The sequence below is a fragment of the Diadema antillarum genome, unplaced genomic scaffold, assembly GCF_040938485.1.
Source record: "Diadema antillarum isolate AM-2024a unplaced genomic scaffold, OU_Dant_1.0 seq00000079_RagTag, whole genome shotgun sequence".
NCBI classification, from domain to species: Eukaryota; Metazoa; Echinodermata; class Echinoidea; order Diadematoida; family Diadematidae; genus Diadema; species Diadema antillarum.
Window position 1 is genome coordinate 2495266 of NW_027271172.1, and position 14333 is coordinate 2509598.

Sequence of the window (14333 nt, forward strand, 5' to 3'; positions counted from 1 at the left end):
ATCCTTAAAGGTGTTATATCCTCAGTTGCAGATCCCTTGGCCCACATTTTTAATCTGTCAATTTCTAATGGTATTTTTCCTGATAAAATGAAATTGGCTAAAGTAATTCCAATATTTAAGAAAGGTAATAATCTGGATGTCAGCAATTATCGTCCAATCTCTTTATTATCTTCATTGTCGAAAGTTTTAGAAAAAATAATATACATCAGAATTATTAATTTTTGTAATGTGCACAAAATATTCACTAATTGCCAGTTTGGTTTTCGAGAGAGACACAGTACCATCCATGCAGTTCTTCATTTTATTGATAAAGTTGTTAATGCAACCGACAGCCATTCTCATTTAATTAGTATATTCTTGGACTTCTCCAAGGTCTTCGATACGATTAATCATAACATTTTGCTCCATAAGTTATCGCACTATGGAATACGTGGGAAGGCCTTGGAGTGGTTCAAGAGTTATTTAGCTAACAGAAAACAGTTTGTTTCAATTAAAGATAATCATTCAGTTATAAGAGATGTTAAGTGTGGCGTTCCACAGGGAAGTCTCTTAGGGCCGCTGTTATTCATCATTTATATCAATGATTTTTCCTCTGTTTCAGAGATACTTTCTTTTATACACTTTGCTGATGATACCAGTGTTTTTCTTGCCCATAACGATATCGATGTTCTAGTTCAACAAGTAAATACGGAATTGACAAAAGTGACCAACTGGGTCAGAGCTAACAAGTTATCTTTGAATGTTCAAGAAACAAAATATATGCTTTTCAGCAATACTGTTGATTCTTTGAACTCAGAAATAGTTCTGAATGATTGTAATTTAGAAAGTGTGTCATATTTCTTGGTATTTTTGTAGATAATAAACTTTCTTGGAAAATACATATAGATCATATCTGCAAAATCATTTCTCGCAATATAGGTGTTATGAATAGACTGAAATTTTATATTCCTGAAAAGACCCTACTAGTGTTATACTCCTCTTTGATACTCCCTTACCTTAATTATGGAATTTTAGCTTGGGGCAATACTCATCAGACACTGCGGAATAGAGTGTTATGATTGCAAAAGAAAGCCCTCCGTATCATTTCTAATTCTCCTACACGTTCACATACAAATGCATTGTTTGACTGTTATAAGCTATTGAAAATCAACGAATTATTCTTATTTAACTTAGGTCAATTTATGTATATGTGACAGTGCACCTCAAAACGAACATAAAGTCGCACACACTGATTTTGTGTGAGGACTGAAAATAAGTGAAATGGGTCAACCTCACCGAACTTGACTTTTTCATATTTTCTGAAAGAGCGGGTCTTCTTTTACATTATGCTAAAATTTGGTATCATAAAACGGGCAGGAAAGTGTGTGTTTTTTAGCAGTTTATCTCCAACATTTTTGGTAGAATAGTGTGATTAGGTGTGTCTTTAGAATCCCTTTTTCATTTCTGAAAAACCTTGTCCACACTCTTCACTTTCAACTCTAATAACTTTTAAAAGGATAGGGCTACTGCTTTGAAAGTTGGCATTGATTATGGACAGAGTGTGTTAATGAGGCATGCTTAATTTCAATTTAATCTAATAATCCCTTCATTGTTGTTACTCTAGTGGTTAACTTCCTGTTTTTTGTCCCATTCATCGCACAGCCAGCACGGTTTGGTAAAGATTAAGCGCTTGAATAGACACTGTACTTCAGAGCCTCTTTTCTCAGTTCACACTTTTCCTGAGTTTGTGCTTTCTTTCCAATATTTAGATAGGTTAGCAGAGTCCATTTGATTTGAGTTATACATCATTTTAAAGCTTAAAGTCTGCTCTTTCAGAATATGGTCTTCACTAAAAATTCATGTCTGGCGACTTTTTGTTTGTTTTGAGGTGCAGGGTCACATATGTATGATAACAATTTACTCCCACCTATCTTTGATTTTATGTTTCAAAAAAATCAATCATTCCATAATTGCCCCACCCGACGTACTAACGAGTTTCATTTACCACTTCTTCGAACGATTTTAGCAAAGAATACACTTATTTATACTGGACCAAATTATTGGAATTCCCTGAATCATGATTTAAAATCTGCTCCATCTATATACTCATTTAAAAGAAGATTAAAGTCTTTTCTTTTACGATCTCATAATGACGACTCGCAGAATCAGATTAGTTTATAGGCTTACTTTGTTACTCATCCGCAATATCGGCATTGCCGTTCTCTTTATTATTGTTACTATTGCTCAAGCCTTGATTATAAGATTTTCTTCTTCTCTTTCTTCCTCAAACCTCCAAGGATCGTCATCTGTGTTGCATATTACTGTCTATTTTGTTACCTCTTTATCACGCTATAGTCTTGTTTCCTCTTGTGTCGTCATGTCAGGTTTTTTTTTTCTTGTTTTTCCTCCTACAAGTAGTCTTGTTGCTGTCCCAGTCCTGTTGCATGTTCATTACTCTGTTTGTAGTTGTTTTATGTATAACTGTTTGTTCGTCTGTCTCTTAGTGGGCTGCCAAACTTTTTTGTGACGAACTTTTTGTGCGGATTTTTTGCTGTTTTCAATTCAATTTTTACATCGGACTTCTAATAAAAGAGGGGCCCACACTCTACAAGCTCTGTCTTTTTAGTGGGTCCCTCCGTTTTTTTCACACAGTGCATACATTGAAAACTATTTCACTTTTGTTATCTTAGCAACTATTGCAATGTATCGCTACTGTAAGTTTTTTTTTTTGCTATTATTGTTGTTTCTCTGTACAATTGTATGCATTGATTTTGTCACTTCAGAAAGTGAGATTTATGTTTGTGTTATATATTGTGGAAAAAACGAATAAATATGAACTTGAACTTGAACTTGAAACATATTGATATAAAGATACAATATCACGAGATGCACATGATATCATACATCAATAGCATTTCACAACCTTCGCTCGCACGCACACACACACACACACACACACACACACACAAATACAGGCAGAAGAAAAAGAAGAATACTCGAGTAAAACCTAAACACATTCAACACATAAATGATTATAATATTTCCATGTGTATACAACCGGTATAAGGCCTAGTAGACATTTTAATCATCGGAAACATAAAATCAACGATTTCGATTTTGCATTCTATGTGACGCTCTCTGTATTATACAACCCATGTAACAATTGCTGATGGAATCTACAAACTAGCAGTTTGAAGTACTGGCACATAAAGTCAGCATTGTCAACGCATAGGCCTACGTAAATTGAATAGCGCCGCCGCCGTTTGAGGTTTTACAATTATATTCCACAGGAGGAAAAAATATCACTATTTCATCCCTATACGAGAATTCCAATGTAATCGCTTTCATAAAACTCACGTCACTGGATTGGTATAAGACACGTTCCTGCAGTGGCGAATCTTAAACTCGATTATCTCTTTAATATTTTTTTTTAACTTCGAGCAATATCAGCCGTGTCAGCAATGATACGTGATTATTCATCATCTTTGATTTAATCCGATATATCTGTATCACCATACAATCCTTTTTCGAGCCTAAACCTTTAGAATACAGTAATGCAACATTTCATGTGAAATGCTGCATTTATCGAAGACTGTTTTCATCATAGTTACTATTTTGTAAGCATCATTATATTTCATATTTTCGTATACACTTTCGAGATTTTGGCAACAGATTCTTTTTTTTTAAATGTGCTTATGGAGTCTCCCAGTCCGAAGATAGTGCATGTGGCCACAACTTATATCTGGCCTTTGCGCGCTTTTTTTTTCCGAGTGCGTCGGCCAATTCTAGGAAGTCAAGGTTATGATCTGTATTCCTATGATTCTTTCTCTGTCTTCTTACGATATACGGCTGTATCTAAATTGTGCTGTCATGACTGTAAGAAGATGAAGTTAATCTGTAGCATTGGTACATGTAGGCCTATAATTACTTGTATGAAAGAAAAAGGGCGTTACAGAATAAATGTTCTCAGCTTTTCAAAAAAGATATAACACGACATATATGAATTTGAATGAAAATGTTTGGAATTTGACTGCCTATTCGCGAAATTGAATGACTCAAATACCCTTTTCAGTGAGTGATGGCGAATTTGAATGAACGTAGAGTATCAGCCAATTTGAATGCCCTTTTTTATGAATTCGAAAGCCAAATGTGCACATTTTATTGATCGAAATGCTTAATTAAACGCACAAGTTGAAATTCTGAAAGATAGACTGTGCGATAACGAGGTTTTTTGCTAAATTAATGAACCTTATATCAAATGGACTGACAAAAGTGCGAAATTCGCCAGGGAAACCTATAGTATAAGATAGTAATATCCGTAAAAATGATAATATGAACTTAGTTATTAATTATGTTGATTAATATGGACATTATTAAACGTAAGTTAAATGATATGAACTCCTCACTCTCAGTCATGTCATTGACTTTGGATGAAGTCATTTCTACATAATCGTTCCTTTATTTTCTTCAATTTTCACGTTTTTCAATGGAGTGTTGGAAAAATGCTATTTCCGAATCTCCCTTTGAAGGCATGAGGTCGCCGAAGAGAGAATATTTGCATTTTCGTCCAAAGACTTCTTTCAGCAGGTCCCCGAATTTGCGCGTAGTCATTGGTGTAAGCGGCACAGTCACTCTGCGGATGAGCAAAGCAGGAAATAAGATATTGTTTTTGGATATTTTGGATTACTTTCGCAACATCATTTTTTCTTTTTACAAATGCTTTTAGCCTTTTACTCATGAAGAGCCGATACACTAAAAAAAAAAAAAAATTAACCCCTAAGTTTTCATAATGTCTGTTGTATCTGCACTGTTTCATTTGTTTCCTCTCAGCATTTTGGCAAAATTCCCCCCAACAGCAGCAATGCATACTTAGTATATAAACAAGGAGGCGATGAAGAGATTTTAACCAAATAAAACAAGTAGGTGAATAAATCTGTAAATACAATCTACGAGGTTAATTAATATAGTTATTATATAAACGTAAAATTTTGCATTAAGAGGTCATCAATCAGCCAGGTAGACGATGGGACACCGGAGCACCTTTTCAGTTTTTACATCGGTTTTTGCATCCTTACGGCAGCGAAAGCTGTCGTCTCATGCCAGGCACGCTCATCCACTTTCTGTTCAATGCAGGAAGCAAAGACGATAGCATGTCGACTCGAGTTCCAGTGATGACCTTAAATCGCGTGTGCAGATTTGTTGGATCGAACACGTCTCAACAGCTGTTTCAATATCTAATATAAACACTAAACAAAAAGTACGTTCCCCCTAAAACAAACCTGTGTAATCTATGAATCGGGAACCTCTGAGGAAATCTGAATCAGGATCATGTAGCTGTATTTCTCGGCTACCTTTCATGCGAAATTCAGTGGATATCACTTAGTCACGCTTGAGTGAGCATGACTTAAAGTCAAAATGGGCACTTTTTGAAGTTCACAAGCCCAATTTTGCAACTTTGATTTGGTGATATCGGAACAAATTTCAATTTTCCGGGATAAAAAGGCATGCAACGTATAATTTATGTGCTTCTTATCGTACCATGTGACTTGTGCACAAAATTTCACGTTTGAGCGAACACGGGGTGAAAATTACCAAAATGGCCGATTTGACATGTTTCTCGTGGTAATTTCTATCAATTGAGATTGAATTCGTGTGTTGAACAGTTTTTACACACAATTCACGTAATTTAACGGTTGAATGAGCACATCAAAAACAAAGAAAAATAGCAATTTAAATTGTGTCGTAAGAATTGCGATAATTTTGCGCACTAAAATCAATTGTTTTAATGCTCTTTGTATTGTGTTTAATATCACTGTGCATACATTGATCACCTGACATTTTAGTTACGCTTCAATGGGCATGTGGGGCTGGAAAACCCTTTTTTTACCCTATATAATGAAAAATATTCATTGTTTTTTATGTTTTAGTTGAAATGTTGGGAAATTACTCTGATTTCAATTTAAAAAAAATAACATTTCCATAAAAAAATGGCATTGTGACATGCTTCAGTGAGCACATAAGATGAGCAAAGCGTGCAGGTCGAAACCATTTTCGTGGCTGAAATTCCCATAAGATTTACATTTGGTTGGTTTTGAAGACGTGTTCGGCGGTGTTAGTGGATAGAGCCTAAAAAGTGAGTGCAGATGCTCCCCAATCCGTTTTAAATTGCCATAATGATCGCATAATAGTCAACCAACATTTTAAGCAACTATCATCACCATCACAATCATCAACACCACATGAACAACAAAGGCCACTACATGTATCTCACCACAATTATTATCTGTCTCCAGACTCTTCATGCATATGTGCAGCACGGGAGGATATTGATGTTGAACAAAAGTGAAAATTGGTACCATATCAATGATTAATTGCATTTATTTTCCTCTTGGGTTAATGCATGACTTCATGACGTTACAAAGAACGGGAACTTAATGCCAAAATTAGTATTCAGTAGCGAGAACAAAGGCCCGAAGATCTAATTTGCATAATTTCTCATCTCTGCTCGAACAAGGGGATTTCATCAAACTAAAGGCAGACCAATTTCCCCACGAATACTAAGCGTCTTCAATATTTTATCAAAGGTAGCCATGGATTATAAGGAGGGTTTCCGGCACCGTGTACCCTTTGACGTGTAAAATTTTGAAGGAATGCCAAGGATCACTGAGACATTTTTATCGGTCCTAAACGCAATAATGAAATGTTTTTTTTTTTTTTTCAGTTGATTTTAAATGCAGAAGATCAATGCAACACCTGCTGGATGATTTTAATAAGATAGATCATTGTTTCATAATGTGGTCATTCAACCGTAAAATAAACCACATTGCATGCAAAAGCCATTGTTAGCTTACAAAAGCATGAATTCCTCCTCTTCACATGAACTTACCATGGGGATTATGGCCAAACTGCCAATTTTTCATTATGTAGGTTAAAAAAAAGGTTTCCAGCCTCACCTGCTTATTAAAGCGAGACTGAAATGTCAGGTGGTCACTGATATGCGTTTGGATATTAACACAATGTAAAAAAGCATCATACAGTTGATTTCAGTGCGCAAAATTATCGCAATTCTTACGACACAATTTAAATTGTTATTTTTCTTTGTTTTTGATGTGCTCATTCAACCGTTAAATTACGTGAATTGTGTGTAAAAACCGTTCAACACACGAATTCAATCTCAATTGATAGAAATTACCATGAGAAACAAGTCAAATCGGCCATTTTGGTAATTTTCACCCCGTGTTCACTCGACCGTGAAATTTTGTGCACAAGTCACATGGTACGATAAGAAGCACATAAATTATACGTTGCATGCCTTTTTATCCTGTTAAATTGAAATTTGTTCCGATATCACCAAATCAAAGTTGCAAAATTGGGCTTGTGAACCTCAAAAAGTGACCATTTTGACTTTAAGTCATGCTCACTCAAGCGTGACCAAGTGATATCCACTGAATTTCACATGAGAGGTAGCCGAAAAATACAGCTTCATGATTCTGTATTCAGATTTCCTCAAAGGTTCCTGATTCATAAAATATAGATGTTTGTTTTAGGGGGAACTTACTTTTTGTTTAGTGTTTATATTGTCTCATTGGTATTCCTGCATTTTTTGAAATGCAAGTCTTATATTTGTCCACTTTTCTTTTCAAAAATACTTACTTCTCTATGTTTCGACCATTCCCGATGGTTGCACCGTCCTTAGCACCGACAATCATATCAAATGTAATCTCAACTATATAGGGCGAACCATCTTTTTCGAGGATTTTTGTAGACAGCCTTTCCACTGTGTCATTCTGCAATATAGCGAAACACACGTACTTTTTATCATTATATCGACTTAATGATTTCGATCTCCATAATAATTATGGCCTATATCGGAATCGAATTAAAGCAGTTAAAAGAAATAGAAACACTGGGAAAAGCCAGGTCTGCCAAAGTGTCCCTGGAGGGCACAAAGATACAGAAATTCAATTGAATTCAATTCAATTCAATTCAATTCAATTCAATCATAGTTTATTTCCAATCAACGAAAATCAAAACATAGTACAAAGTATACATGTTATGAAATAATACTGTTCTAACATTTGCAAAAGATTCAGGTAGTGTCCGAGATAAATTATACAATATATATATATATATATAAAGATATATATACAATTATTAGGAGGAACAACACTTCGTGGGCGTGCGGAAAATAGATTCGATTATGGAAAATAGTGATCCACTAAAAAGCAAAGCTTGTGGGACGTGGATCGCTAGATAGATAATGAGTGAATAATATATTATTCGAGGGTTTTTTATAACTTATATTTGATACATTACTTTTGTAAAGATATACATGTAGTTACATTGAGATACGCAGGTCGGGAAAAAAATAAGAAAAAAATAAAAAATAGAATATCAATGCTAATGCCCGGACACTGTTCACTGAACCACGTGTACAGGGAAAATATGACAAGGACAAAACACTCGTACACACCTTACCCACACACATATAAGACGCGAGACAGTACCGAGAGAAGAGAAGACGGTAACAATACAAGTCTACGAAGAAAAAAAGACAGGAAAGGAAGAGGAGAGAAGAAAGAAGAGAGGTCTGCATACAGAACACGCTAAGTGCTGCCACATCAGGACAGGTGAAAGCTCAAGTATGAATTAAAACAATTTAAATTATCTAAAATTACAGGTAGAGAGTAGGTGTTTTCTGAATTTGTATTTAAATGTGACGAATTTGGGGGAATCTTTTAAACTATTATCTAGATTATTCCAAAGTTTGGGTCCGGTATAAAGAAATGTACTTTGGGCATGTGCGGTTCTCAGTAATGGAAGATGAAATTCATCGGATCGTCGCGTGGGAAAGTTATGTACATGATTGTTTCGAAGAAATGAGTCGTGAAATATTTTATGTAAGAAATTGCTGTTACAATTAAACATAAACTGGCCGAGTTGGAATACATACAAATCTTTTATTTTTAGTATTTTATGGTAAAAAAAAACAAGGCATCTGTATGTTCTCGGGTATGTAGATTAAAAACAATTCTGAGCGCTTTCTTCTGCAATAAAAAAAGTTTATTAAGTAATACCTGATATGTATTACCCCAAGCAAGACTCGCGTAGTTTAAATAAGGTAATATCAATCTAAAATAAAGAGTTGATAATGCAGATGAAGGAAGATAACATTTTAATCTGTTCATTACGCCGATATTACGTGAAATAATTTTACATATGTTATTAATATGATTCCTCCATGAAAACTTGTTATCAACACAAACACCAAGAAATTTAAAGGAAGAAACTTCTTCTAGGAGAGTAGTATCAAATATTATATTGCCTGGGAGGCTATCTAAAAAGTTACTTAGAAGCACAAATTTTGTTTTTTGATTGTTTAGTGACAATTTATTTGCGTATATCCATTGTATGACCTTTCAATTTCAATTCTTCATTTACTGTTCTTGTTAAGATATTTGGGTCGGGGTGGGAAAAGGAAATGTTAGAGTCATCCGCGAATAAATACACATTATCAAAGAGTTTTACAACAACATGATGTCTGATTGTTATTTTGAAGGGTCAACATATATAATATTATCCTGAAGATATTTGAACAATAGTATTATACACATAATCCAAATATGTTCACACTTTGTTCTGTCCAATCCTGTCTAACTATATATATGTATACATCGTATATATATATATATATATATATACATATAAATGTATGTGTACATGTGTGTTAGTTTGGGTGTGTGCGTGTGTAGTGAATCACAACTGCACCGATAACACATTGTATGTGTTTGTATATTATACCTTATGGTAAACATTTTTGTTCACCGCAAAGCCGCGATCGAGAATTGAGTCCATGTTCCTGTGGTCAATCAACAGCAAACCGCCTGGCTTCAGCATACGCTTGAAATTGGTAACACACTGACGGTACGATGGCATCTCGGGCATTGTGTCAATCTGACAAAATATCGAATTACCGAGACATAGTACAGCGTCGAAGTTACCGTAATCCGGAAGGTCTTCTTGCAAGGTCAGCCAATTTGCACGTCGAATATCTGTGAAGGGAGAGCCGGATTATCAAATATCACCAATAACGGCCATGTCGGGTAATAACAGAATCAATGAAATGAAATACGATTTGTGTGACTCGTCTCTTTAATCTTGTAAAGCATTGATAATTAAAATTTTTAACTTGCATCTGGGGTGGGGTGGTAGGGTTGGAGGTTTCTCCTACGGTATAAGTCTCGTAATTGTCGCTTTGATTCTTTTGTTAACAATATTTGTATTGTGTGAGAATTCATTATTAACCTTTTGAGCAAATTTGCCACAATTCTTTAGAGATGTGTGCGCATTGCAGAGCCTGGAAGGAGACTTCAAAATCACATCTGATGAGTTTATACTTTACCCCATCGGCCAAAGCGCGAGTCGTCTTTCATGTGAGCGTGCTCCTTTCGGGCATGGGCCAACATTTCTTCGGCATCGTCGCAGCTTACCACTTCCATTCCGTGGTTGAGGAGGATAATCGAGTCAACTCTGTGTTTGTAAAAAAGAAAAAAAAAATGAAGGCACGAAATTGATGTTCTATGGCTTATCCCAAATCCCCGTCTACCAATAATTTTCTCAGTGAATTTTTTTCAGTGAAATTCAGGGGTGTCATCCCTCGAGACCGACATCCACGAGTCATACGGCCAAAGAGACCGACATCAACATAGGTCCATGAGTCATACAGCCCACGAGTTATACGGCTCATGAGTGATACAGCAGCCCATGAGTTCGACATTTCGCAGAAAAGGCTCATGAGACCGACACTAGCAAACAAAACACACGAGACTGACAGTAATACGCAATAAAGGCTCACGAGACCGACAGTATTTTTAGTCAAAGAAAGCCCATTCCGACATTGGGCAAAGAAGGCTCGCGAGACCGACAGGATGAACAACGCCATCTACATGTCAATTACAAGTATGTATGTATACAGGGTGTTTCATATCCAAGGAAGTAATTACTGGACTGGATTTTTGCCGGGTTTTTCCGGTTATGAGTGTGTAGTAGGACATGAATATTCACTATATACAGAACCTTCGGGGGGAAAAAAAGAACGCTGTTTCATTTCCGGATGAAAGAACCTTCAGAATAATGGATTGCGGAACCATAGAAATGACCTTGCTTCGTGGTATTGTTTCAGTGACGCCTCTTTACCAAGAGACCCTGTTGCGACACGGATTGTCGCCCCCTACACGGATTGTCGCCCCCGGCTCGGGGCGACAATCCGTGACGGAGTTGGCGGCCCGGATTGTCGCCCCCGTCATGGATTGTCGTCTGGCGACAATCCGTGACGCTTGTGCAGTTCCCAGTTTTTGACCTCGAAGGCGATAATTCATGATGGCAAAAAATTTGTTGCGACACGGATTGTCGCCCCGTCAAGGATTGTCGCCCAGGGCTCGGGATGGTTCCTCCGGTGTTAAGCTGTGGTGGGATGGGTATGACTGGTAAGTTATGCGTAAGTGTGTGTGTGCGTGTGTGTGTGTGTGTGTGTGTATTTGTTGTGAGCTGCATGATATGTGATGTGTATGATTTGTAGGTGTGTACAATAAGTGACTTGTGTATGGGTTTCCGTATTGTAGTGTGTGTGTGTGTGTGCGTGTTTGGAGTATGATAATACTATGTGTTTCAAAAAACATTTCCCACTTTTGATTCTTAATAATTCTAAAACTATATATCAGATAACACTGTCATTGATATGAGTGATAGCTGAATAGTGTACAATTCGGTTGAAGGTGGTTTAAATATGAAAGCATAAATAAGTTTCATGAAATCCATTATTAATTTCACAGTTAGGTTCCAGACTTTGCTCTATTTTCAACCCTCTGTACAAAATTTCACTTTGCACAGGGGTCAATGGGTGTGTATGGGAGTGTGTGGTTAACACCCTGACAATGGTCCTGAACAATGGTCAGGGTTTGAATGCTTCATTATTCATTCATGAGAAATTCCACTATCACAGCTAGTCTTTATTCAGCCTCTGGCAGTATCTGTGTAAAGTCAAACGCCTGTCGATACTGTTGTTGAGTCGCGTCAGTGCTCTCCCTACTTCTGAAAAACAAAATTACAATAAATACCTTCTGTTCTATCTTAAACGTGGTGACAGGAAGTAAAGAAAATCATTTAGAGTAATATACACTTGTGTATCTGGAGCCTTAAATAAATCTACTCTGAAACAAATCGCCCAATGATAAATGCTGCAGAACTCTTTACCAAAAATGATCTCTTTTTATCGAAAAAGCGAAAAATTTGTCAGACTATTTGATTAGTAGACAGTTGTATTAAAATGAGGAACTTTAGATCATTTATGCTTATTTATGTCTCAAATTTAGTGATATGTGAAGCATATTTTGAAAATGATTGCCAGCTGGAATGAAATGTGGTGTTTGCAAGCACTTTACCGTGCATGAATTCAGACTAGCAGTGCCCAGGGCAATCCACATGAATTATTGATTAAGCATTCATGTGACAGGGAGCGCCAGACTGACGCCTAGTCAACAGGTGGTTCAGGCATGTCCATTGTTCAGGGCCATTGTCAGCACACACTCACATACACATCATTGGTTCCTGTGCGAAGTTCATTTTTTATACAGAGGGTTAAAATTTGACCAAAATCTGAAACCTTACTTCAAAATCAATCTTAGATTTAATGAAACTGATTTATGCTTTCACGTGCAAATCACCTTCAACCAAATTGTACACTATCCAGCTATTACTCATATCAATGACAATTTTATCAAATGAATACTTATTGAAATATTTATGATCAAATGTGGAAAATGTTTTTTGAAACACCTAGTACAATATGTAGAAACTGTGCATGTGTGGTGGTTGTATAGTGGTAGTGGTTTGTTTGTCTGTGTGTATACGTGTGCCTGTAAGCTACGTGTGTATGTGGCATATAGTGGCGTATGTGTATATCAAAGGGTATGTGATGGTGCGTGTTTGTGGGCGCAGTTTTGTGCCTGCATGAGTATCTAAAGCCCCAGTCACATAATGCTCTGCGTCCTGCGTTACGTCCAAAAAAGTCATTTTTTCTGCGGACTCCCGCGGATCCTTTGCCGTCACCAGAAAATTTGTTCAAAACATGCGGGGAAAAAATGCGGGCGATACGGACAAATACGACCAAATGCGAATAATTACGTCCACTTGCGGATATTCTTACGAATTGGCACATAATAGTTCTGAACACTTGCGGAGAGTTGCGGATATTTTCGGATAGTTACAGATTGTTATGAATAATTTCAGACAGTATGGTTTTCTGTGACGATCCCTGAAAGTCAGTGTATTATGACAGCAAGGTTATCACATATTGGACTGTCTTACATTGTACACTGGGGAAAACTGAAATTGAATTACGTACAAGTTCATAATCCTTTGATTTGCTTTACAGTAATAAAGATATATTAAATTTTTAACTTGAGGTTCAAATTTTATTTGTGCAACTCAAATATGAATAAACTTCATAAATGTAAAGAATACATAACATAATTATATCACAAATATAATACAATATAGATCAATAAGTTAAACATTAGAGTAAGAAAATTATTACTTACGGTCATGGAATAGACAAACTGTGGTTACGCTGTCGATATTCATGACTTATTGGGTTATGTTAAGGAGATTCTTATAATAAAGCAATGCTTATTAAATTTCCAGAAAAAAAGACATCAAGACTTTAAAACACATCAAAAACTTATATTAGGACCTTTACTTTTCATCAATTACATTAATGATTTTTACAGATTATCCGACATACTTTCTTTTATACTTTTTGCCGATGATTCAATTTTTTTTTTCTCCCACCAAAATCCATGTACCCTTGTCCATACTGTCAATTCTGAATTAGAACTAGTGACTCAATGGATAAGAGCCAATAAATTATCACTAAATCTTCAGAAAACCAAGTATATGATATTTGGTACGTCTATAGAAGTTTTACGCACAGATATCATTTCTGATGACGTTCATTTAGAACGTGTATCTTACATAAGTTTCTCGGTATCACAGGAGACGATAAACTTTCGTGGAAGCCTCATATTATTGATATTAGTGAAATAATTTCGCGTAATATTGCTATCATTAATAGACCTAAATCTCATATCCCGTTGTCTTCTTTGTTGACGTTGTATTTTTCATTAATATTACCTAATCTTAATTATGGAATTCTATCATGGGGTAGTGCCCATTAAACTTTATTAGATAAACTATTGTTATTACCAAAAAGGCACTTCGTATTATCTGTGGCGTTTCACCATGTTTCCATGCAGATCCATTATTCGTGAAATATAAGATTTTAAAAATTGAAGATT

General features: G+C 36.0%; 1 protein-coding gene across 1 annotated transcript in view; it reads right to left on the bottom strand.

Moving 5' to 3' along the window:
* Positions 1-4446: 4446 nt before the first annotated feature.
* The window catches only part of LOC139726089 (glycine N-methyltransferase-like), a 38587-nt gene continuing 28700 nt past the window's right edge, over positions 4447-14333 (bottom strand). The window contains exons 3-6 of the mRNA XM_071637170.1: positions 10382-10509; positions 9781-10031; positions 7633-7766; positions 4447-4612 (exon numbers count right to left, since the gene is read on the bottom strand). Coding sequence (XP_071493271.1) covers positions 4447-4612; positions 7633-7766; positions 9781-10031; positions 10382-10509 — 679 coding nt within the window. The remainder of the gene's footprint in view (positions 4613-7632; positions 7767-9780; positions 10032-10381; positions 10510-14333) is intronic.